Here is a 26,139-nt window from a genome sequence, read left to right as displayed (position 1 = left end):
TGTCGATGATCTTGTCTATTTTCGATTCGGTGCATGTTGTATCCGTGTTTTGTGTGTTACGTGTGTGTGTGTCCGTGTATGTGCCGCAGGCACTTTGCACAATGTTCGTGCGCGTGGAATTCCTCTTTTTCTTCGTGGTGCGCGCGCGGCGTCCACCGCTGGTGTAGCGCTTGGCGCAGGATTCAATCGCCGGCTCTATGGTGGTGTTCCGGTTGAACGATTTGCCCTTTCTCACGGGCCCATCTCTTTCGATTTTGCCTGCCACAAGAGGAGGGGGGCGGAGTAGGGACACAACTTTCCAGAGTGTGCTAGCTTTCCCTTGTCTTTTTATTGGCTCTGGAAAGTTTTAAATATTTTCTTTCGGCGAGGGTTTTGGACGAGCGCGCGTGCACGCGCCGTTCAACGAGTACCACAAGCTTCCTCACGTTTAAATTTTAATAGTTTTTTTTACTTGATAAAAGGATATTGTTTTATTCAGAAACTTTTTAATAATCTTTTTTATTGTTTAAGATGAATTCTTATTATTTCTAATGGAAATATATCAAATCTTGTCTGCCACATTTTGATCATCACAGAAGAAACATTATCCATAGCACGAAAGCTAGAATGTTATTCTATCTTTCTCTCTGGGAGACAAAACCCACAAAAGGAAAATTAAGAGAAAATATTAATTCATCATCATTGAACTTACACGTGAACGCTCGCTGTAGATTGTTGAGCTTATAGCTGTTGTGTAAAACGCTCGACCATTATGTGAGATGAGATAAGAGCGAAGCTAAAGAAAAAAAAAACGACACAACAAGGCACCCCACCATCTCTTTGTTTTGTTTATTTTTCTTTGCTTTTCTTTCATCGAGGACAACCGGACTTAGAGAGGTGCGCGCACACGCTAGTGGCTTTGGTGCTGTCGGAAAAATGTAATTAAGGATTGACTGGGAAAGTATGTTTCTGAGAGCGATAGATAGAGGGAAAGAGAGAGAAAAAAAACCCTTAAACGCACCGCAAAAGATTAATGTGTACCGTTTTTCGAAGCTCCTGCCTGAGCCGATCATTAAAACTTTATCTCCAGAAGAGAAGTGGAGGGATAGGTGGTGGAGTGGATGGGGGTAGGGCGGGAGGGGGAATGTGCACATCCACCTGTTTAAGCATAATGTCCTTTTTTGCTTCTTCTGAAAAGAAATATTAAAAGCGATTTGTGGAAAATGGGAATTCGTCCCTTCTTTTGTTTTTGTCCATCGCAGCAATCATTCGCCATTAAACGTTTTATTATTATATGTATCATTTATTATTGGCACCCCAAATGTGCTTATAAAAACATACATCGTGTAAAATGCAGCACTAAAATTAACGAAAAAAAAAGAAAACCCATTCTAATGCCATTACTCGCGAGCAACGCCGGTTCGTCGCCTGAATTACGTGTGTCGCTCGCGCAAGTCTTTCGTTTCGGGTGCAAAAGCGCGTCCGTACACCAAACTCTGCGCTTGTGCAGAGATTGGCACATTGATTGGCGTGTGAATTCGTGCCAGCATTTTAATCGCCATGCGTGTGTGTGTGTGTGTGTGCGCGCTTGTTGCGGAAAGTGTGGCGCAATTGAAAATAATGTTTGTCTGTGAAAAAGCAAAAGGAATTTGAATATCCTTAGCAAGAAAAATATGCAAAAGTGGAGAGGTGGTGGATGGAGCTTTTTCGCACCCGAAAGAAAAGTGTCAAAAAAGGAGGGGGCGGGGAAGAAGGGTGGGGGATCTTGAGCAATGGTTTGCCTACTAATCGGGCATATGACAGAAAGAGTTAGGGAAGCATAGGGATTATTCTATGTTGTGCTTGTATGGCTCTCATTTCTCTTTCCTGTCAATCCGAGGCAATCTTTATAGGGGAAGAGAGAGGGAGGGCGGAAGGGGGGGGGGGAGTTAGAAATGGCACCAGGAAGAAAAAAATGTTGCAGGAGTGTTTGACAGCAAGGATGACAGCTTCGTTACGGTGTGTGCAATCGAGAAATCGAACCGAGAAGTTCGAGATAAAGTGTCACAAGTGGAGAGAGAGAGAGAGAGACACCACACACGCGCCATAAAAGGACAAGACAAAACGTTGAGCGTAAAACGACCGAGGACGGGGAAGGTGACACGGACACGCCTCTTCTCTCCCAACTGTTCCTCTCGCCCTCGTTCAGTCGAGCGAACGCTAAATTTGAATACACCACAGCAGCATCAGCATTTTTTCCTTCCCATATACCAGCTCTCTACTGCTTGGGGCAGGTTCGCTTATTTTGATGTCTGTTTTCCACGCAGCGATCACTCGGGCCGAATGAATGGGGTCCGTTGGCTGCCACTTTACCCACCTTATTTCGTCGTTATTATTTATTTGTGGCATCCCTTTACCTTCTGACGACCAGCGACGACGATGCAAACACACACACACGTATCAAGGTTACCTAATGCGCCCTGCTGCACATTTGCATTCGCATTTCCGTCTTGCACGACGTGGACGGCGACGACGACACAACAAAACGGTGCACGCGCCCGCGCGCGCACCTTTTCGTGTAACCGTTCCAATAGATCATGTGATCTGTGATGACCGTTTGGCATCCGTTTGGCAACCGAGCCGGGGAAGGTGCCTTGTATGGTAATGTCTCTCTACTACTGGGTGCCTCGCTCTAACGGTGCGAATGCCTCCATTCGTGATAATAATAGCAAAGGAAAAGAAAAACCACACAACATACGCAACCCAATATTCCATTCCGATGCGCTGCTGCTGCTGCTGCCGATTTGTGATTGAAGGTATGGTTTTTTTTTCTTTTTTTTTACCCTCGATTGGTAGCCGGTGATACAATGAATAATGCGTGGGAAAGCATTTGCGAATAAGTTGCGCATCCCATGCGTGGATAGGGCATGTCTTTAGGGGGGAAAAGAGTATGAAGTTAGTTTAAAAATTCTCAAACCATTCGTCCGCATATAAATAAAAAGTTCGTACAACTTCAATGCTCGATTGTTTGATAGCTGAAATCATCGTAGACAGACCCCGCACTATTTACAATTAAATCCTTGATTTTGTTCTTCCAAATTAATATTTTATTTTGTTATGCCTATGTTTTGATGCTCCTCGAAGTGGAAGAAGTAAAACGAAAATGTGAAGCTTCGCAAGCCTCAGTAGTGTCTGCATGGTTGGATTCACTTAACTGGGTGTACTATGATGGTCGTATCTTGCCTAATCCGGGGTTAATAGCCCATCCGAACAGCCAGGTTAATAGCCAGGCCAACCCGGTCATCTTAATGTCTTAATAGACTTGTTCAACGTAATAGACGTTGTTGGATAGTTAGTCGTCAGGGATTGGAAGTGAGCCCTGCCCGTGGGAAGATCAGCCCGTGTCGTACCCCTACCGCCAAACCGCTTAATATTAATTTCGTATTGAAATAAAAAATTGTCACACATGGCATTCTGCTGCGTAAAGTCGTTTGCTCTGGTAAAATGCCTTAACTGGACGCTATTAAAATGTGATTTGATTTCCTTCAAGCTATAAATATACCGTCAGTAGTGTCTTGGCTAATCATCTAACTAATAATTTATAGCATATTATGGCGATCTCTTCTTTATAGCTGCTGCTACTTACCAGCCTGCATCAAAACCGATGCAATTGGGCTAGGCAAAACGCAACTCCAACCAGCAATATAAAAGCTATAAAATGGAAACTCTTTTCTAATGAGCAAAATTTCTTTATTATTCCATCTTGCAAGGGTGATTTATGGACGAATATATTATTCCTCCGACCCTCGTCAATAAATTTCAATACCATTGCAAATGTGTGTTTCTTCACAATGCGCTCCGGAACAACCACTCCAGAAATATTATCGTTCTCTTTTTATGTGATTCCACACGACTATATGCCGTAGAAATGCAAAAAATATATATAACTGCAGCGATAATTATTATTATCCAACACATGGGTGTGTGTAACACGATGCAAATACATTCACACACACACACACACACATGGGTGTTGTGACAATAATGATAAGCTCTGATAGTTTGCTAAATGGCCGTGCTAAAGTGGCTACATAAATTAGCGTCGGCTCGGTTGCTGTGTGCCTTCGCTCAATTGCAGAGAGCGAGGCAGTGAACGAGATTCTCTTTAATGTGTCACCAGAGTTTACGATATGGCATTATTCGCAGCATGTGGTGTGTGTATGCGCGGTGCAGAACACACAGCAGGCTTATAACTATATATCGTTAAACGGTTAAGCGCTTCCTGAGCTCCCATCCACCCTTCGAACTTCGGAGCCCGCGTATAAGGCGGTTGGAGGGATCGCACGTTTCTCGTTAAGCCGGGGATTAGTGCACCATCTCACCGGCAAACGACACAACCAAGCATACAGAAGTGGGGGATCGCTCTCTTCGCTCTTAATCGAATCGTTGAAGGTATCGATAATGCTACCATCAGCGATTCGGTTTCCGAGCGTAATTATTGAAGGGGGAAGAGCAAGCAGGGAGCGCTTACTGAGAGGGATAGGGTGTATCCCGTTAAGATGCAACACCTGCGCAGCTAGGAAGCTGCAGCGCATCAGCACTCTCTCACCCCCACAGCAGTTATCCGTGGACAGGTAAAATCTAGGTGCAATTTAATTAAAGATTAAATAAAATCCCACGCCCGGTTTTTCTTGGCTCCGCGCCAGCTCAGTATGCCGATTTTATACTCTCACACTGGTCCTCGCTGTGGCCACCATTTAACCGTGGAAAGAGTAACTGTTGTTTAATGAGCACTTTTTTTTATTAATTAAACTAATATAGATAAGCGCGCACACGGTTGCTCTTGGTGGCGAACAAATCACGCTACGCAAAGATGAGACTTCCTTTCACAATCTAAAAGAAAAGCTACCTTTTACTATTTAAAAGAAGCAATTTAATACATCGATTTACAGTCCTTCTATACGGCATAAAGCAATCAAGGCAAAAACGCAAAAAAAAAAACAAATCAGGTTCGTCGCTTACCATCCGTCAAAAATAAAAAACCCCGTAAATCCGGCACAAATCCGTCACATCCGCTCTGTCTCACACAAACACAGTTTTCCAATTTATTTCACGATTCGGCGTTAAAAGAAAAAAGTATTGTTGATGCAACATAGCTGCAAGAAAAGCTCAGAAATATGCACAGTAGCATTATAGTGCAGCGGCTGTAGGTGCGATCAAACAAAATCCACCGCTTTTATGCACCAGCCCCGTGCCTAAAGCCATCCGTTTTCGCCACATGTGTGCATTTGCTGCCTTTCATCTTATCGGTTGAAGGAAAAAGCAAAGTTCGAAAGAAAAAAAAATGGAAGAGGCGAGAAAAGATAAATACACGAGACACCAAGCGACGAACTCGCTCAATTTATGTTAATAACAACTTTGTTATACAAATTACCATTTCATTAAACACTGCCGAGAAGGAAAGGGGGCTCTTCTACAATCCTTATTCCTTATTCTGATTCGAAATACCCTTCGCCCCTTCCTTTTCTCACCCCTCACCACTTCATGTGTGCTGCTGTGGTTGGAGGGAATCCGATTTGTCACCGTGTAGTTCGTTTTGTTCGCCGTTTTGCGCTTAGCCAAGCTTTTTTTTTTTTTGTTCGATGTATGCCCCTTTTTACTTCTCCCGTATGGGTGGAGTACACTTCCGAACATGTATCGTGTATATCCTTCCAGGCGCGTCAGGTGTATGCGCTCGCTCGTATGATGCTCGTTGTTGACGACGATGATGATGATAATGGGCCTGTGTGTGTGTGTGTGTGAATGTACCTATGCCATTCTTTATGCTCTCTTCCTTTCTACACCTCCTCCCCCCCCTCCCCCCCCATGTATCCTCTTCGTTCACTTACTTGCACGCGCAGTGATGGAAAGAAATGGAATAATTATAGACATTTATTATCAATTTGGTGTACATTAACTGCAACACCTCGCTCGATCATTCTCCCCCCCCCCCCATTCGTGCTCCTTCTTCCCCATACTACCACCCTCCCCGCCCCCGGTTATCCTGCTCGTTGCCACCTCATTTAGAAATTTGCAGACCCACCGGGGAGAGAGAGAGAGAGAGAGGAGTCGAGCGGCGCTTTCCAAGCACACGGGGGCCTCAGCCTTTCTGCAACAAGAGCGCGTCTTCGTTTGGTGCTACCGCTTTTGTTCCTTTCGCTCGTCTTCCCGTGCCTGCTGCACTCTCTCGATCGGCGTCGTCGTTGTCAATTCGTTCCTTTTTTGTGTTGTGTTTGGCCCCCCCGTTTTTTTTTCTCGTGCGCGTGTGGTGTTAACATGATGATTTTCTTTTAACCCAGGCTGCTGTGCGGCTCTGCCCAATCCTTTTCCATTAGTGTGTCCTCCTTTTTCTTCCCCAGTTAAATCGCAGCTCGTTTATTTCACTTTTTTCTCGCTCTCTTATCTTGGTTTCCCTCCATTTTTTTTTTGGTTCTTGTACTCTGCTCTTCACTTTCCTGATAGTGTGATGATGGTAATTCGTCATTCATCAATCCGTTCCACTGCCGAGAGCCGCCCCGCCTCGTGGATGCACACGCGTGAGACAGCGTGTTTCGCACAACAGTCTTTACAGAGATGAATCATCGGATTTTTTTTTCGCTTTTCTAAGCCTTCTTTCATCTTGCGTGCTTTTTTTTGTACTGTTGTGTTTCAAAGTCAGCGAAAAAGAAAAATCGATTGTACAACTCGCCTTGCACCTGAACCTGTGCTTTAATGTGTTTTTTTTTTGCTTCACTCTCGCTTCTTTCTTGAACGTTTCCCACAGGCTCTTAGTAGCCGGTGATATCCTGCTAAAAAAAAAGGACAACTAAATTAATGGAAGAGATTTAGGGGTTTGCGTTATTACCAAACCCCCCCTCCCCCTCCCACCTGGTGTAACTGTGTAACATCAGTTGAGTGATGTGTGCTTAATGCGGTTGAAGTCGCAGCACAGCCTAAAGTGTTTGAAGTTGCAGCACAACGCACCACGGTACAGCTACCGGCGTTGCAAGTCACCCTCCCAATCCTCTTGGCTTTAATTTCATATTGTCCCTTACCATTGTAAGTAGATAATTTAGGCGGATTTCTCCCTTTGGTTTTATTTGCTGAGTCTTGTAAGCATCCTACAGTGATTTGGAGTAAAACACACACACACACACACACACACACACAAACGCACATTTCGAATTGCAAACGAGTGCAAAGCCTTTATTCGATTTTGCAACATTTTACAAAGATCACGCAAGCGACGAACCTTTTGTGTTTTATTTGCCTTTTTTTTCCTTTTTTACACAATTGGGTGGCGCTGAATGACTAGTAAAAGGATGTAGAAAAAAAAACAAGCACAAACAAAAACGAAGACTGACGTGGGAAAGTGAAATGAGTTTCTCTACGGAAACTGCATCACAGGCGAAGAAGATCAGAAATGAGTGAATGAATTCGATTCGCTCTTCCCATTCGGTTCCGAACACGTTCGATTATTGTTCCATATACACACTCACACGCACACATATACTTATTTTCGTCATGCTGATCTTGTTTGTAAGAGAGGAGAAGCCATCCATGAATGAATGAAGTTTTTTGTTTTTCTCTTAAATTTTGATCCTTTTTTCGCAATGTGTGTATTCGAGTCGAATAGTACTCAACTGTTCGCTCTTATCGCAACTGCCAAGACAACGATAGCGGAGTCCTGTCCGTCCAAGCGAGAACTGGCGCGAATCGCACAGCATAAATAACAGAAAGAAATTGTTGATGATCCGTCATGGGATGCACCTGATCGGATCGTAATTTCGACGACACAATGCTTGTGAACCTCTTCCATCCTCAGATTGGACGCTTAATACGCTTCCTTTGTTTAAGTGGAGATACTTCACCTGACTTCACGGACTTTCTCTTCTCTCATTCACGGACTTTTCGGATATTCCCAAGTCTAATCCGCTGTAGTCATTACTATTCGAAGACAAAATTCTTTGCTTTGAGTGTGGCTAAAAGATGTCCATCAGTTTTGGACAGTCTTTAGAGTTCTGGGATAAATTAGAGTACTAAGAGCAATTCCTATACAGAGGTCCAAACTTCATGTGAAGCCTTAGTATGACACCGGTGCTGACTTTTGATCCAGGCTTCAGCAGGCTTTTGACTTGGCAGGCTCGAGCGTTACAGCGTTGGTTGGAGGATGTCTGGCAGGAGACATGAGAGCCTCAAACCAATCGACGCATACCAGGATTCTCGAAGGACTTGCAGAACATAGTTCACAAAATCTGGATGGCCTTCCCTTCCACCGGCTTGTCGCAGACATCTCCCTCTAGGTGATCTTGGTCGGGAATTCTAAATGAGTCTAGTCTCATTTCAACTCCGTAATGCCCCTATTATTGCTACCCTCTAGCCTACCATCCTTCCTGTATGTGGAGCAGATGAGACCAAGATTCTAGGCCTAGTGTCTTGTTGATTTTGAGTCGCTGGATGACCTCATTGAGAGGCCACAGTTCTAGTCCATTTCATTTTTTTTTGACGTTATTTTGGTGATCTTGCTGATAAAACTTTCTTCCTGATCCTAAGCGCACTCTAATTTCTTGAACCTCTCTTTTTATCTTGTAAACTGAGCCGCCTACTCTCCTGTAGCAGTATTTTTTTTGTAACGATGCCTTTTGCCATGCACGTGCGTTTATACCGAACATTGACCAATTCGGCGATTCAACAATGAGCTTTAGAACAACAAAAATACATCTCTTCTGCGGTTAGAGTTTTACCGTCTGTTTTTTTTTTTTAAAGCTTATTATATTTGGTTTTATCTGTTTCCACTCGGAATCGATTCCAGTAGCTGACAGAAGACTCTTCCGTCTGTACACACTTGGTTCAAATTGTTCTTTCACCATTATTATTCTCGCTGCTGCCGACTGACTCTGCTGTCTTCCAGCCAGTGCAAGTGGTTTGTTTCACCGCAATCGTGTCGTCCCGCTGCTGCGCTGCAGCGAGTGGGTGGTGGCAGGTGACCGAGACAGAAGTGTAAGCCGATTGAAAATTATCTACCGTGATGAGTTGAAAAAAGGACCGTAATTATCATCATCACCACGGCGACCCAGGTGCGGTTGAATCGCTGTGCAAAACCCTAAAGCGCAGGGACTGATTTATGCTTGCTTACACCCCCCCCCCCGAATTCCCCTCACTCCCTTTAGTGGGTTGTGTGGGAACTAGAGAGAGACAGAGCGAGAGAGAAAGAGAAGGGCCTACAGAAGACCGCCTTTTAATCGCGCGGCAACGCTCGTTGTTATGTCCTTTCATATGCGCGACGTCATGTTGCGCCGCCACCCATGTAATGATGCTCGGCCGGATAATATTTCTCTCAGGTTCGATGCACAAGATGCAGCACACTTTTTCGCACCATGTTTTAGAGGAAAAATTGTAGCTGAAGAGGGTGTAGTAGAGCCACTCATTTAATATCCATTTGTATCTTCACCTTTTTTTCTGGACCTTTTTAAAAAATAAAAGTAAATTGAAGTTTTTTCTTTGCGATTCCAAGTGTACATTCTACATTTTTCTGCGTCCCACAAACGTCTGACCGACTCGCAAGATTGCTTCAACAAAAATTGTCCAACTAACTTGTTGCAGCCCACCGAGAAAATGTTGCGTCCAGAGAAATAACACAAAAGACTCAAAGTGACGAACCCGCGCGATGTGTTATAAGCGCACACCGTGTCATGTAAGCGTGAGAACTCGCCGTTTTCTCTAATAAGCAAAAACGCATAAAATTCTTCCAATCTTTTTTTTTTTTACGTGGTCTGAGGTGGACTTTGGGTCGATGCTCATCCGTTAAAAGGAACACCACTCCCACATGACCATGGGTAAAATCCGAATGAAGCAATTCATTTCATTTGGCGCACACACACGCACACATGTCACGCGGGGGACGTTAAGCTACCGCACAAAAAGTTAAAGTTGGAAGCTTGCTGTAAATCAGTGTCCGTTTGCTTCCTCAGGCCCTCCCCTCAATCGATTGAGCGTTTCAAATTTATGGAACCTTCTTCATCAGCTGAAATGTGTGAAAAGTGCAATTTTGTTGTTGGCTGAAATTCTTGGAAAACAGTAGACGCGGCGCAGCAGTTAGCTAAGTTGCTTAAGCTTATCCATCCATCCGCCCGAAGCGGGATAGCCAAATCCCCGGGAGGGGTACACGCAATATATTGACCGGGCTTCCGAAATGATGATTAGCTCCTCAATGTCAGGAATATTTATGCATACTACAAGGGTTCGACCGTCTGCTTCTGGTCGATGGTTGTTGTGGTGTGTTGTTACTGGTAGTGTTGCTTCTGGTTAAACGATGTTACACTGTTGTTTGTGGCTTTTACAACAAAGCTTTCTCTTTCTTTCGCTTGTCCCAGAGCGAAAATAAAGCAAAAGAGCCCCCCCGTGTTCAATTTTTAACCGAGGCTAATAATAATAGGTACCACTTTGCTGTGGTTCAAGCAGGGCGATGCATTTTCTGATGTATATTGAATTATTTAACAATTTTACGAGAGTTCTCCCCGTCCGCTCTCACTCTCTCCTTCTCTCTCTCTTTTTCTCCCGGCCTCCTCGGGCCATGACTGTCTTCACCTATAGGAATGATGATGCTGTAGATGGATGAATGGCGAAAGTGACGTCCATTAAAATTGAACCCAAAGTGGGTTTCGGTTTTATGAGGCAAAACAGCGAAACACTAAAAATAACGCTTCACCCTTAGGGTTAATACACGCGGTAAGGCAGGAGCGCTGTTACAATTGGGTGGAGAACACATACACACACACGTACAGACGTCCCGGTGTTGTTGACGATGAAGTGCAAAGCGCGGAAAGCGGTACTGAGGCTTTGGCTGTGATGCATTTACAGTGATGGGAATAATAATAAAAGCATCTTACTGCATGCGTTCGCTGCAACTGGTTGAAAAAAAATCAAATTACCAAAAAATCTTTAAATTCTCTTGCTTCTTTGCCTCTAAGAACTCGAGAACCTAAGGCTTGGTTCGTTTAGGAATGGGACACTTTGTTTATGTGATAGATTTTATAAGGCTTTTGCTCGTGGTGGGGCGGCTCGGAGGAATAGGCGACAGCGGCAACCGAGGTTCCCCCCATATCCGATTCGGAATGTCCCCCCGTAGTGAGCACTGACTAATCAACTACGTGTTATCCGCAAATCTAGTAAGCCATTCGATTCGGGCGTGACCTAGAAGCTCGTTAAGCTAAGAAGAGAGAGAGAGAGAAAGAGAGAGAGAGAGAGAGAGAGAGAGAGAGAGAGAGATCCTCGCGACAACGTCCCAAAGAGGATCAAATTTGTTTTCGCCGATAAAAATGCTATGATTTGACAAGGACCTAGGAATTATGATTTAGCAAGCAATCTCATGCAGCAAAAAGACCACCGTGTTTGTAACGAATAAAAACATGAATTCGGATTTTTATAGGAAAGAGTGTTTTTAGATACGAGTTTAGCCATTTATTAGATCTCATGAAGGTTCCGTCATGTCGTGGCCTGATCTAGCAAGCTACCAATACAGCATGGTCGTGTTTCAATAGTACAACGATAGTGGTGTGAAACGCTAATAAAAAATGCTGAATTCATCTAACTGTCCTCAGTTCCGCCCAATAGAGCGGTATCGGGCAACAATGAAACAAAAACTAAAGAAAGAGAAGGAGTGACAAATGAAAAATTGGTGGAATTTACTTGCCAGAACATTGACCGAATCGGCTGTGTTCCAGTTGATGGGCGGTATTAACAGAAAAGTTCGAGAATTTCTTCGTAAAAGCGATGAGTTTTTTTTTTCATATTATTTAAAAGTTTTCGTTTGGACAAAGTTTTTAAATTGGATTAATGGTATAAAAGATACACAAAATACAGGGCGTTCCATTTGTAAATGAACCAAGCTTTCTAAGGCTTGGTTCATTTAGAAACTTATTTATCAATTTAGAACTTATTTGTCAAAGTACAAAAGAGATAAAAAAGCACAAAAATATTAATTTAGTAAAATGAGTGCACTTATTCTATTGTCCATCACTGTAATAATGCATCGTGTACCGCCATTTTCATCGTGGGTGATCGTAAACGGGTTTTGGGTCGCGTTCCGTGTCGTGTGACCTTCGAAACGATGAAGCCCATTAACAAACCGAAGTTTATGATAATGTTGCCAATTTAAATGGTTTTCCTTCCGGACAACACACTCGAAAGATGCGTAAAAATAATGGAAACCCTTAAAAATCTAGCAAGACAATGCCTTTTGCTACTGTTTCATTAACGCGCACCGCTCGAGGAAAGGAAAGAACGTTTCATTGCTTTTCTCCCCCGATTTAGTCCCCTTTATGCGCGGTCCGCTTGCTGGATTCGAGTTTTGCTGGCTGAAGCTTATAAAATATGTACGCAAACAGGTGCCCCATTTCAAACGGGCAGTTGCTTCGAACGATGCCACATCACGTATCCAAGTGTTCCAGTGAAGCGGGAACGAGCAAAACATTGTGGCAAAGTTGTGCTATTGTGAGTCGTGCGATTAAGGTATTCATCACTAGTTTGCATTTACTGTACGAAACACACACAGGTGTAGGGCGATGGATAATTTATCACTTAGAGTCTTACGATGACAGCTAAGGGGTAACAAGAAGTATTCCCCGTATAAATCACGTCCTTGAGGCATTCTTACTGTTTGGCGCCTGCATTGCTGCAAAACGCCGAACAACATTTTATTAATCATCTTAATTCCTCTGCTGCAACATAGTGCCTAACATTTCTATCCATCGAAGAGCAACAGTTGAAATGGTGCGAAGAAGGCGATGAAAGAAAGGGATGAGGGAGGGAGAGTTTGCAGGGCGATAGCAAAGATGATAAATGATGCTAATGGATCCATGACGCTTCTTGCGTTTCGTTCTCTTTCTCTCCGCACAGGTTGTACTCTCGGCCTGTTCCTCGTACTTCCAGACGCTGTTTCTTGACCATCCGGCCCGGCACCCGATTGTCATACTAAAGGACGTCCGTTTTGCCGAGCTGCGCACGCTGATTGAATTCATGTACAAGGGCGAGGTAAATGTCGAATACTGTCAGCTTTCGGCACTGCTAAAAACGGCCAAATCGCTCAAGGTAAGTGCAGCTGTGCGGGTGTGTTAGTTAAGCTCTTTCTCATTGTGCTGTGTCTGGCTTCTGCAAAATTTCTTCGCATGCGCAGGTCAAAGGCTTGACGGAAATGACAAATCAGAGCAGCCCGCTAACGGAACCGCAACTTGAACCCGAACGACTCAGACCCCACAGCAGCAGCCATGGCGGAGCCGGTGGTGGCGGAGGAGGTGGTGGCAGCAATAGCAACAATGGTGGAGGTGGCGCACTGGCCGCATCGGAAGCGATCCTTCCCACGAACCTGTCGACGACATTTCCGTCGGCGACGCTAGCGACCTGCGGCAGTAGTGGTAGCAGCAGCTCGTCCATCACCACCGCTTCCGCTACCAACACCACCACCACTACCACCTCCACGACCAGTACCAGCAGTGAACCGGATGGTGGGGACAGACGGTCCACAATCTCGCCATCCCATCAACACCTTCAGCAGCAGCAACTGGGAGAACTACAGCAACAACAACACCCGCAACATCATCACTACACGACGCACCAACAACAACAACAACCACAACGTCTGAGTTCCTCCGGGTTGGGCAGTGTCGGTCCGGTTACCTCTGCAAGCTCGCACAGTAGCAGTAGTAGTAGTGGCAATAGCAGCAGTAGTACTACCACCACTACCACCAGCAGTAGCAGCAGCAGCAGCAGCAGCGACAGAGTGACGGATCTATCTACCACGCTTGGCAAACACCGATTCCTAGAGGACAGCACGGACGGTGGTTCTCGTGTGACCACGAGCCGCCCGAAACTATCGCCCACGTCCGAAGCGGTCGCGTCGATCGCCAACACTACAACGCCCCTCTCACTTACACGGAAGCATCGCGACACGCTCGGTGCGATTATCTCAGCCACCACAGCCTTATCCTCCTCATCGGCCACCGTATCATCGTCGGCGCTGCACGGTGGCTTCGGTGGTGGCAAAGCGTCGAGTTCCTCCTTTACGTCGGTAGCGGCGCTAGCAGCAGCACCGACTTCAACCACAACCACCGCGGCATCATCATCGGCGGCCGGGGCACCTAGCACTACTACTACGGTTATACAAAGTCCTACGGCTGCGTCCGGTGATGGTGGTATACTACCTTCGCAGCTGGCAGCTGCCGCTGTCAGTAGCGAGGACACCACCACCAGCAGCACACCTCTGTTGCACGACCCAGACGAGGACGATGACGGACATCAGGATCAGCAGCAACAACACCCGCATCACGACGATCAGCAGGAAGAGCAACAGGAAGAGGACGGACGGGACACGCCACCAACTACCACAACCACCATGCTAGTTGCGGATGCTGTGGGTGACACCGTTTCGGTATCTGGGAAGCCTGCGATTTGCACGACAACCACATCCATTACTACAACCAGCGTCACCAACCAAAGTGCTCACAATGAGCCAGTGACGGGTATGGGGACGCGGGTAGGCTCGCCACCGTCGGGGAGTGGTGGAGATACGGACGAGCGACCAGACGAAGCCGACGAAACCCAGGTGACGACGGCAGCGGCAGCAGCGGCATGCTCCTCTTCTACCTCGAACGTTCGCACCGAGCAACCGGTTCTTCCACCTAGTAGCAGCAGTAGTAGTACGCCCGGCACAACATCGGCAAAGCACGAGAGTAGCTTCACAACCGTTGCCTCCTTAATTGCGGATAGTAGTGCTGGTGTTGGTGGTGAAAGCGTCGGAAGTCCTACACGACAGCGAAGCATGTCCCGTAGCCCACTCGGTAGCGAATTGGAGGAGGCTCGGCGTCCGGTAAGCACGATCAGCAGCAGTGCTCTACTACCAATGGCAACCGATCTCCGTACGGAAGACCATCATCAACAGCATCATCATCATCATCACCATCACTCGCTGCTACTGCGGGATGTGGCGATGGCGGCAGCAGATTACGATGATGACGATGAAGACGAGGAGAGTGATGAGGTGGACGATGGTGCGGCCGAGATGTTACTAGCAGCTGCCGCAGTTGCACAGGTACGCTCTCTAGCATACCGATTCGGTGGTAACTAGGATTAAATGTCAATTCTTGTTGTTTTTTTTTTTGTCTTTTCAGCATGTTGTGCGTGGTGAGGTACGTGAAGAAGGGGCGGATATTGGTACAAGCGTAGAAAATGCGGGGCGACGTCGACGCGCCTTAACGGGGACTGAAGAGGACGAAGCTGAGGACGATCCTCACCAACACCACCATCATCATCGGACGCTGGCTTCCACGCGAACTGCCGGTACGCATGATGACGACGTGGTAGCACCCGAGGACATCGATGGTGACGACGAGGACGATGATGACGATGATGATGAGGATGACGATGTCGGTGGCCCGCACGATTTACACATTGGCAGTACGGGCAGTACCGGGAGTACTGGGAGTGGTGGTGGTGGCGGCGGCGGCAGTAGTCTTCTTTCCCAAAGTCGACATCATCAGCACCATCTGCTGCATCTGTCCTCCCATCCGCACCACCAGCAACAGCTCCAGCAACATCTGCACCAACATCAGCAGCAACTAGTTGCGGCAGAGTTACTACGCTCGGCTGAACAGCAGCATCAGGCACGGCAGCGACAGCAGCAACGCCGGCGTCGCTCGTCGGAAGATGCAACTACGGGCCGGCAAACTAACAACAGCAGCAGTGCGACGAATAACAATAACAACAGTAGTAGCTTCAACAACAACTCAGACGATGAATATCAGCCGCCGATGAAGATCAAGAACGAAGTCGGTAAGTGTGGTGTTTGCTTTGTGGCGTGTTCTTACCAGGATATAGTATCACAAAATCTTATAACTCTCTCTATCCCTCTCTCTATCTCACTCTCTTTCCTTCTCTCTCTCTCGCTCTCTTTATCTCTGCAGACTTTTCGGCGTTCTCCGGTCTGAACATGACGATAAATGCGGCGAGTGCAAATGCGAACCTGTCCACAGCACTAAACTCAACGTCGGCGGCGTCCGGCCCAGGCCCTATACTGCTAGCCACTGATCTCCGGCCAGCATCACGCGGTGGCGTCACCGCGTCCGGTGCGGAAGCACTGATCGTCGGTAATGCCTCCGCTACTGCGTCCTCCTCCACCTCCTCCTCCTCGACCGCACAGAGCGGAAGTAAGAATGGTGAGCAGCAGCGTGAACGTGAACGTGGTTCACCTCAGCACCATCTGCAACATCATCACCAGCGGACAGCGGTCGCTGCGGCGACGGCGGCCGCACTGGCTGTGTTTAACGCGAGCGGTCTCTCCAGTCCGCTGTCCGAACCGATCGCAGGACCATCCGGCATCATGGGACCGGTCCAGCAAGTGCCTCTGGTAGGTGTTCTCGTACCGCACAAAAATGTATCAAGCAGAAAGCAGTGCCTAAAGTTATGCTATTTGTATGACACAATCACTGTTTTAGGGCTTCAATAAATCTATATTCTCTCTCTCTCTCTTTCTCTCTCCTCTAGTCGCTAAAGAAGGAGATTGACTGGGGCGATGACAAGTCGTCGGGCGAAAGCTCACTGGACTTCCGTCACGCGCATGACTCGGTAAGTGACACGCAACGCAACTTGCGCAACTACTACTACCACACAACCACTTCTATTTCCTTCGTTTCGTGTCTACTTCTTACGTTTACGTTATCGTTTCCATTTTTTGGTTTTGTTCTTCGTTCGTGCATATCGCTGTGCCCGATCGCGCGCTCCCTCCCCTTTCCGCTTCCCACCGAAAAGAGGAACTGCGCTTTCCGCACAACGATTGCTCTATAATAGTGTGTGCTTAGCTGAGTGTGTGTGTATATGTATTGTGTTTTTCGTTCATTTTCGTGTATGCGTGTGCTGTTATTCCTTGTTGTGTAATTTCTTTCTCTATGTGATGCGAGACGGAGAGTGAGAGAGAGAGAGAGCGAGAGAGAGATGGAGTGCTTCGTCCTTTCAGCTTTCTTTCTTTCTCTCTCTCTCCATGTTATCTGACAGATGTGTTGCGAAGAGGTTGTGCGCCTTTAGTAGTCGCCTGACATCGTGACCCAAGCTTTGTGTACTACGCTCTCAACGTTGTTTCTTGATGTTATGTGTACTGTTTGGATGTGTTTTCGAGTGAGTGTGCTGTATGTGTGTGCGTGTGTTTTCAGTGGTTAATCCCAACAGACACGCCCACACATACCCACTCACAAAAGACGCTTTGTTTTAGTTGTGAAATTTGGAAGAAACGGTTTAAGAAGGGGAGGATACACGATCGAGAGCGCGCCGATCATCAGTAAAATCTACTCAAGCACATACATCTGTGCCCATCTCTGTATGTGTTAATCTTGATATCAATCCTATAGTTCTTCGTATGTGTGTGTACGTGTTTTGATGTATTTTTCTGTTATTCTTGTTTTTGATGTTGTATCTCTCGTGAAACACAATTATTCAGCAAATTATCGTATATATGTGATTGTGTCTTTTGTGCTAAAAGTCACATTGAATCTGTTTTTGTGTATATTTCTGTACATACCCGTCTCGTTCGGTCAACTGTCATTTTGGGGGTCGCCGATCGCTTTGATTGATTGAATTGATAAACCGATTCATAGACCGGGTCGCCATTTTACAACGCATCCGGAACTATCGCAAGATCTAGCTTTTTTTTCATTATTTGTTTCATGAAACATAAATAACAACACATATTTATAATATTTTATACTGATGGAAAGTGTGATCTCTCCCTCTCTTTCTCTCTCTCTCTCTCTCTCTCTCTCTCTCTCTCTCTCCTGATGTGTGTATGCAACATGCTTGTTTTTTTTGTTGGCATCGAGTATTAAACACACAAAAAGACGCTGCTCTTATTTTGTTCCTCCAAATAGCAATCAGGATTTTCTATTTCATTAACAAGCACACACACAAGCTCTCAAACTGATACAATTTTGATAATCGGATGTTTCATCCGTTATATGACAGTATACTTAACATCTCTGTCTAAAAGCAAGTTAAACGACTCTTTGAAAGTTAGTCTTGATGACAGCTGTCAAAGTGACAGCTCATCGTTGTGACATGTTATAACACACACGCCTATTAAAGTTGATCTGCCCTCTACTTAACCTGTGCCACGTACCAACTCCTTATTCCTACTCATTTTGCATCCCTCACTTCTCTCAGCTGCACCCTACAATCCTTTATGCCCATCCATGAATCCAAAGAAGAGTCGATGAGGCGAAAAGAAGGGGTGGGGGAGGGGATACTAACGTTAAAGTGTTGCAGGTGCGATGCACAATACACTCTTCCATACGCACACACGCTCATCGATTTAATTATTCTCTATCTGTTTTCCCTCGATGTTTCGTTAAGGTTTTATTTTCTTAAGGATTTCTTTTGTGTGTTTTTTTTTTGTATCTCGATTGGAACAGACAATGTGGCGTAAGCCGTCATACTCAAAATAAATAAAAAATCACGATTGGAATGTTTATATAGCGATTATTTTTCGTTTTCCTAATGCACCATCGTCAGACGTCTGCTGCATGCCTTCCCTTACCCTTTTCTCTTTTTAGTTTTTTAGTTTTCCTCATTTCCTTCTCTAATTATACTTTTCACCTTAAAATGTCTATATGTGTGCTTTCGTATGGTATCTCCGTGTTTGTTTGTGTGCTGTGATTCATTGTTAGTTTATTCAGTTGTCTTAGTGTTTTTTTTTTAAGCACATCCCCCAACTGGTTTTCGGGTGGTTTCCGCGTTTTTCCAATTTTCTTGTGTTTCCACTTGGAAGAAGATTTTTTTTTCTACGATAAACTTCACTTTACACGGCAAATTCTGCCAACTAACACGTGACCATCGTTCGTCTCGTCACATATTTCAGATACATTCGAATAACACACACACACACACACACCCACACACACCCACACACACCCACACACACACACAAGTATTTACGTTCAGCATCAATCATTGGCACACCTTTCTCTTCACCTTGGTTTTTGGTTGGTCACGTCGTCGTCCCAGACGCTCGGTTTGTCGATCGTTGGAAAGGTGTACCTCTCACCGTCTCCCTTCTCTCTCTCTCTCTCTCTCTCTCTCTCTCTCTCTCTCTCTCTCTCCGCTCCCTTTCTCCTGCTCTCACTCATATTGTCATTTTTCCAATGATGACGCTACAAGCTCCGTCACAATCTCATATTGATTTTGTAACTGATGGACTGTTGGACGAAAAATATTTCAAATATTCTCGCCCTCAACCCTCTCCCCTCTCTATTTCCCTTTACATGACGCATCTCTTTTGCTCGAAAAATGAGATTGACATGTCCTCCAACGATAGCGCAAAGTACTAGTTTGCATTTCCACCCTGGTTTCCTTTCGCGCCTGTATGTGTGCATGTGTGTGTGCTGCATCCGTCCGTCAACCGGTTGTCAATCTACTCCGACTCGGAACATTTTTATCCTCCCTTTCTGGCTGTTGTGTGATGTTTCGTCCCGATGCACGTTCGCCGCCATTGCACACAATTCGGAGTTGAGCAACCTAACTGCAAAGGTAGCTTTTGGAAGCAAATTAAATAGTAATAAGAAAAAACATGATAAACCATTTTACGTCGTACGAGTCGCTCTGGTCGCTTGGTGTGTACATTTGTAGAGCAAAATGGAGTAACGAAATATTATCAGCATAAAAAAAAACACACACTCTGATGTTCCATTGATAGATGGCAATAATGCTCATATTGAATTGTCTGCTGTCTATTACAATCGATACGCGCGGGGGAAAACTAAAAGTCTCAATGTCGAAAAATTGGATCGTTTTTTTTATTAGTTTTTTTTTTCGACTTGGAGATTAGCATCTCTTCGGGTTCAGAAAAGACCGGAACAAATTCGCATCCTTTCACATGTCAACAATGCACAGCTGTAATTGAAGATCCGGAAGAGATAGCATTCGACAGGATTACTCTCCGTTGTTCTGCTGTTGAGAATGTGAAGGAAGCATCTTAACGACACCTTTCCCTTGTGCTTTGTTTCGTTCGGTGTTTCCTTTCCGCTTGATGAAGTCTGCCTTTCCTAAGGAAACACCTCAAACACTGATCCGCTTGTCAGTGACTAAATTGAGTCATCTCGATGCTACAATCGAATTAAGCACGTGTTGTTACCATTCGTGTTGACCAACTGTTTTTTGAATGGCTTCCGGTGAGATGGTTTTTCATTGAATTCAATCTGGTGGATGGATAAGTTGTCTGGAAGCTTCTCTTCCTCATACCATCCCCTTCCCCCTCCCTAAAAGGGATAAAAAAAAACATGCAAAAGCAAATTCCAGCTGCCCAGCCTTGTGTGCAATGTATTTCCCTCGGTTAGAGATAGAATGATGGAGGCGCCTGGTGTGTGGATGTGTTGGAAAACTGTTCACTCTACCAATATACCCACGCAACTAACCTTACCAAACACATACACACGGAGCATTCTATAACCATCGCTCCATGTGCAAGCAAGGTCGACAATAGGTAAAATCACGCAAACCCCAACCCGAGACAGATGGTAGAGGAGGAGGAAGGGGGGGAGGGGGGAGGTGAGCAAAATGCGGAAACCGTCGGTAATAGGAACGATTGCCCGAATCGGTTCCATGTATTATTCATCATTTAATTAGTTTTACAAAAGTTTTCCATTTGTCCGCAATGCTGCGTCCCTCTCTCCGTACTCCTAGCTGATGACGACCGTTGTTGACCGCGACACAATGGTGAATCCACTAGAAATGGTTCAAAAAAGGACAGTGAGGGAAATTCTTTAAATATTTTATCTCTCAACGCTCGTTGCGCTCGTACTGTGCGAGTGTTTGAGCTTTGTTCATTGCACTTTATGCACTTGTTCGCGTGCGTGTACGTCGCATTTGTATCACACACACACACACACGCAGGCACATACGCATACTAATTTTTTCCTTTTTATTTTTATGGACTTTGTGAAACAATTTGGGTAAGGATTTTTTTTCGGATTTAGTCAAACATCATGCTTGCCATCGGAGATTACAACATTTGCCTTTACTTTGCTGTGCAAACCCTAGTTGGCCGTGTGCTCGATTTCCATTTAGGAAAAAAAATAAAACAAAGCTGTGGAGAAGGCTTGTATGATTCATGTATACGTACAAAGCGCATGCAGTTTCAGGCAATCATCGATTAAAAGCTTTTAGAAGCTATCCATTGTAACAGGTGTTTCCATGTAAAAGGACAGGCAGCCATAGGTTTGATAAGCCTCATATATACCAGACGAATCCTGCTCGAGTTTTACCTGGCAACTAATCTTTTTTCTATGTATTGGTGCATTCGAGCAGAGTTGGGGAATCTTTTTCGAGCACAACAGATTATCCGATTTCGATGGACAAAACGAATCTTTTGCAAGAATCTTTTGACAACTGCCGCAAACGCAAACACACTTTGATGGTAGAAATGTACTATCTTTGTTAGGAGTTTTTATTGAACCTGCCAGTAACGAATCTCAGTAATGATCTCAGTAGACTGGAAAAGTTAATACCAAGTAAGACGAACCACACAAAAAAGAATCGCATCGTGTAGATATAAAAAGGTTTGCGAATCTATTTTATAGAAGTTGCTTGCAGTGGTATGGGCGCGAAATGTCAGCAAAGAGGATAGCAAACGTAAAGCGCAAATCCAAGTGCTTTGTCAAAATGAGTTTTTTAGTGCTTCGTGTAATCACAATATATTTGCGCTCGGATTTGCGCTTGCGGTGGATAAAAACAGGTAGCAGAAAACGTCGGATAAAATTTATTTTAAATTACAGTAAAATGTTATGATTCATAAAACTATCGTAAAATTAGTAAATAACCGTAGTTATCTTCGTCTTTCGTCGCAGGAAGTATTTGTTTACAAATGTTTGCGCATGAAAGTTTGTTTACCAAAGTTTGCACTCAACGTTTATGCCTGCCAAACTCAAACATGATTTTGACACAACGCTTGGGTTTGCGCTTTACGTTTGCGATCCATGCAACCCGCACTATAAATTTTCATCGATAAATTAAGAAGACGAAGAATCGCTTAAAAATCGCTCGCAAACTTAAAATATCCAGTTTCCTATAGCTCACATAGCACAGCATCAAGTAGCCATTTGTAGAATAATTGGAATGCAGAATCCAGTGCAGCGGAGTTAATTTCTCTTCGCTAGGCAATATTGAGTCTTCAGTCTCTGGCCTTTAATCTTGATTAAAATTATTAAAACTTGTCCTACAATCTACAAATTTACGATCAAAACGAAATTGTTACGTTAAAACGCCTAAAGTGCAGCTGAAAGCAACGTTGGCACCATATTTTGTTGGAAGTTAGTTTTTTTTTCTTTCTCGTCGTTACTTTGAAAGCATTTACTGTTTTCACTTTGGGCTTCCTTTTTTCCATATCGCGTGTTGTAACTTCCACTCCCCCACACGACTTGCGGGGGGACTGGGTGTAAGGATGACGCACACGCGACAATGACATTAGCGTTACACGACCCGCAAAGGCAGAAAACCACAGCACAACACAAACAGGGAACCGAACCTACCCTAAGCGAAAAAACGATACACCCTTGCTTTGTAGGATGATTCACCGCCACCCCATACAGACAAAAAACCCCACCATGGCTGTTCGACCTAGACATTCCTAGAATTACGACACGTGATTACGGAGGGAGCGCGCAGCAGTGAGCGGGCGTGTGCACGATGAGAAGAGGATGAGAGAAGGGTGGCGAGAAGAGGGGGAGATTGAGGGGGGACGGATTGTGGTGGGGGTGGAAATGCAAACTCCCTATCAGGGGCTGGCTGTGTCAATCGATCGAATTGCGTATTCGCGACGGGTCGACTAAACACAGCAGATGATTTCGAATGACGAATGTTCGATTTATTTCAACTGAAATGAGTATATTTGGAGTCGCACACACGTAGACTGTTGCTGGTAGCATCTGTGGCAAGTGCAGAGCATTTAGCAGAGCACAATCGATAATGCATTCCAATTCGGCTGATCCTGGAGTGGCTGCCGCCCTCCTTACCGTATTTTCGAACCCATCTCCATGTAGCATTTTCGGTGTCGGTGTATCGATTTCGGATGTCATTCTACTACGCGCCTGTTGCCCTATATAATGGACCGCTTCCCTCTCCATAGAAGCACACACACACACATACACACGCACATAACCATATCACGGGAACTACCGGGACGACGACGTCACATAGGCGACAAACGTCGTCCTGTTTCGATTATTACAATTTCTAGTTCTATTTGCTTTCGGGCACATATCTCTCCCCCCACCCCACGCCTTTTTCCCATCCCCCCCACTAACGGTAGGGATTGGAACGTTTTTGCTTTTCGATGGATGGTTTTCATTTTCAAATGTTGTCGAAAAAGAAAGGAAATCTAGAATGAGCGGAGGAAGCGAGGGGAGTCGGGCGGGTCGGTGCAGAGATAGAAGCAAACAATTCTTTAATCGGCTTCTTTCACCTGGCTTTTCATGCAAAACTTTATTCCCTGCACCCCCCCCCCCCCCCTTCCTCTTCACTGTTGTTATTGGAAGCTTGTACATTTTCCTTTTCCCACACCTCTTTCGAAGTAGCAAACGCAGCGGCACACGCACAAGTACACACACACATGCCGAACGAACAATTGTCGTAGGGGGAAGAGGGGGCGGGATTGAGGTGGAGGGTGGGAGATTGGGCTTGAAAGAGTTTAGGTGACAGGTGGCCAAAGAATAGGAATGTAGAGTAGAGACTGTACATGTTCATTTGCCACCCTTCTCCCTCCACTTACATTTTGTTTCTTGCACTACATGGATAGCTTAGTTTTGTTTCTCTTTTCTTCCTTTTGTATTTCTTTTTTCGTTGGCACTGGTTTCGTTCATCAGCCATATGACCTCATATTCTAGCAGTGTCCTTTTCTGTGTGTTTTTTGTATTGTCCTTTTTGCACCTCTCACCCCTATTGCTCGCCCGCCTGTTCTAACCAACCCCCCCCCCCCCCCCCTGTCCAAATGGGACTGGCGACCGAATTACGTGACCACCAGACGGGACGGATCGATAAAATGCACACACAAACGCGACTCCGAACGATGAATGGTGTGTGACGTTTAGGTTGAGGTTGATTTTTCCCCCATTTTTGCTACAGGAAAAATGTTTGATGTCAGCGTTGGCCCTGCGGGGAAGGGGGAAACTGATTCGCAACAACGGGGAGGATTTTTTTTCTTTTTCATTTTTCGGGAAGCGAAAAGAACGGTGTCAACGGCTTGATACAGCAAAGCATTGAGGTTGGTGGGGGATGATGTTAATGTGCAAATGAGAAAAAAAAACTAGTTCAACCGAAAAATATACTCTGCTCTTTAAACACGCTACTATGCTAGTTTTCAAATAAAACCAAAATTGGTTGTAGAAAGTTTTTTTTTATTTTAAATATTAAAAAAATATCCAAGAATACCAGGCGTCTCCATCGTTCGGTTTGCCTAGAGCCAAGCGTCTCCATCACTCGAGTTTTCTGTGACCAGGCGTCTCCATTACAAGCTTTTAATTGAAAATTCTCACAAAAAAAATCTTCAAAGGCTTCATTCAATTTCGTCTAAATGTCTTTCCACAGGAAACTTAAGCATCGTAGTTAATGTAACGAATAATTTGCGCCTCCTTCGTGATGCTGTTTCGAACCTGTAATATTTTTCCACTTTCTGCCTCATTTTCGCTCACTTTCTCTCTTTCCTCATCCCTCTCGTCATCGTTTTCTTTGGGCTGTATTGTTCACGTTCGTGTGTGTTGCGTTATTGTTTTTAATGTTTGTTTTTGTTTCATTACTCGATGTGTATGTGTACATATATAGATCTCTCTCTCAGACACACACACACACACACACACACACACATGACACACACTCGTGCTCTATCGTTCTCTTATAATCTCTCGTTCTCTGTGTTTTTCTTCTGGATGTGGTTTAAATATATTTATCGATGTGTAAATGTTGTTGTTGCTCAATAATCGAACTCATGTGTGATTGTATCGTTTCTTTATCGCCTGTAACTAGCCTGTTTTCCTTTCCGTTCTCTTTTCGTGTTTTGTTTACCGCTGGTTTCAAGGTTTTAATTTTTTTCAATTATATTTGTGTTTATTTTGTTTTTATAACGTATTTGTTAGGTACTTTGATTCATTAGAAATGATTATTAGAGGATTTATTTATTAACCCTTATCCCAGAAATGATTACTTTACTTAATTTCATCAACTTCCTTCCTTCCTTTTCTTCACATTCTTTCTCCTTATTTACACTTAAGTGATGAGTATTCTTTTGTTTTTGTAATATGTTTTGTTTATTTTTTATTTTGTTGTATTTCGTACGTTTTCTTGGGTTTGCAACCTCCTTTCTCATTGTTGTTTGTCACTCGGTGTCACGGTGTCAATATATATGCTACACACGCATCAAAGTATCCCAACCAAATTCACCGTTTTTTGTGTTTGTTTTTCCTTTTTACTCCTTTTATTTACGTATTCGTTAGTTTCTAGTCACGTTTTACTTTGTCCCTTCTTTTACGTTTTTCTTTCTTTTATTATTTACTTTCCTGCGTTTTCAGTTTCATATTGATTAATTGTCAAGAAGTTGATCTACGTTTTTTGAACATGGCTGTGCTAAATATCAATTTATTCTATATATCTATATATAGATATAGATTATCGATACACAAACAACAAACAAACAAAAACCTTTCGGACTCCCAAAAATGAAATCTTTTACCAAAAAAAAAAAAACAAACAAAATTAAACTAAAAAAAACAACAAAGCAAAATTTTTACCATAAAAGTAATCAAAATTTATTTTACACGTTCACCCTCTCTCTCTCTCTCACTCTCTCTCTTTCTATCTTAGTATTGTGTGTATTTATTTTTCTTTTTGTTTTTGTTTGCGCAATTTCAAACGTTTTTTAAACATAAACATCCTCACTTTTTAAATGTTAAACCGCGCATTGGCTGTCAAAAACACATCTTCGTTATTGTTTTTTTTTTTGTTTGAAAATTAAACATTTGAAAACTTGTTTGTATGTAAATATATAGAGACAATTTGTTGCTATATATTTAGATATGCATTTTTTACGTTTGGCGTTTATTATGACGGTTCGAATGCAATATTATGTTTTTTTTTTAATTGGAA

General features: G+C 44.3%; 1 protein-coding gene across 3 annotated transcripts in view; it reads left to right on the top strand.

Moving 5' to 3' along the window:
• The window catches only part of LOC126562378 (mucin-19), a 138,443-nt gene that overhangs the window by 85,201 nt on the left and 27,103 nt on the right, over window positions 1-26,139 (top strand). For all 3 annotated transcript variants that reach the window (XM_050218987.1, XM_050218911.1, XM_050219068.1), the window contains exons 3-7: window positions 12,874-13,065; window positions 13,151-15,061; window positions 15,141-15,801; window positions 15,933-16,375; window positions 16,513-16,593. In XM_050218987.1, the coding sequence (XP_050074944.1) occupies window positions 12,874-13,065; window positions 13,151-15,061; window positions 15,141-15,801; window positions 15,933-16,375; window positions 16,513-16,593 (3,288 nt within the window). The remainder of the gene's footprint in view (window positions 1-12,873; window positions 13,066-13,150; window positions 15,062-15,140; window positions 15,802-15,932; window positions 16,376-16,512; window positions 16,594-26,139) is intronic.

The sequence above is a fragment of the Anopheles maculipalpis genome, chromosome X, assembly GCF_943734695.1.
Source record: "Anopheles maculipalpis chromosome X, idAnoMacuDA_375_x, whole genome shotgun sequence".
Lineage (NCBI taxonomy): Eukaryota > Metazoa > Arthropoda > Insecta > Diptera > Culicidae > Anopheles > Anopheles maculipalpis.
The sequence above is the reverse complement of the archived record's forward strand: the minus strand, read 5'-3'. Positions and strand labels throughout refer to the sequence as shown.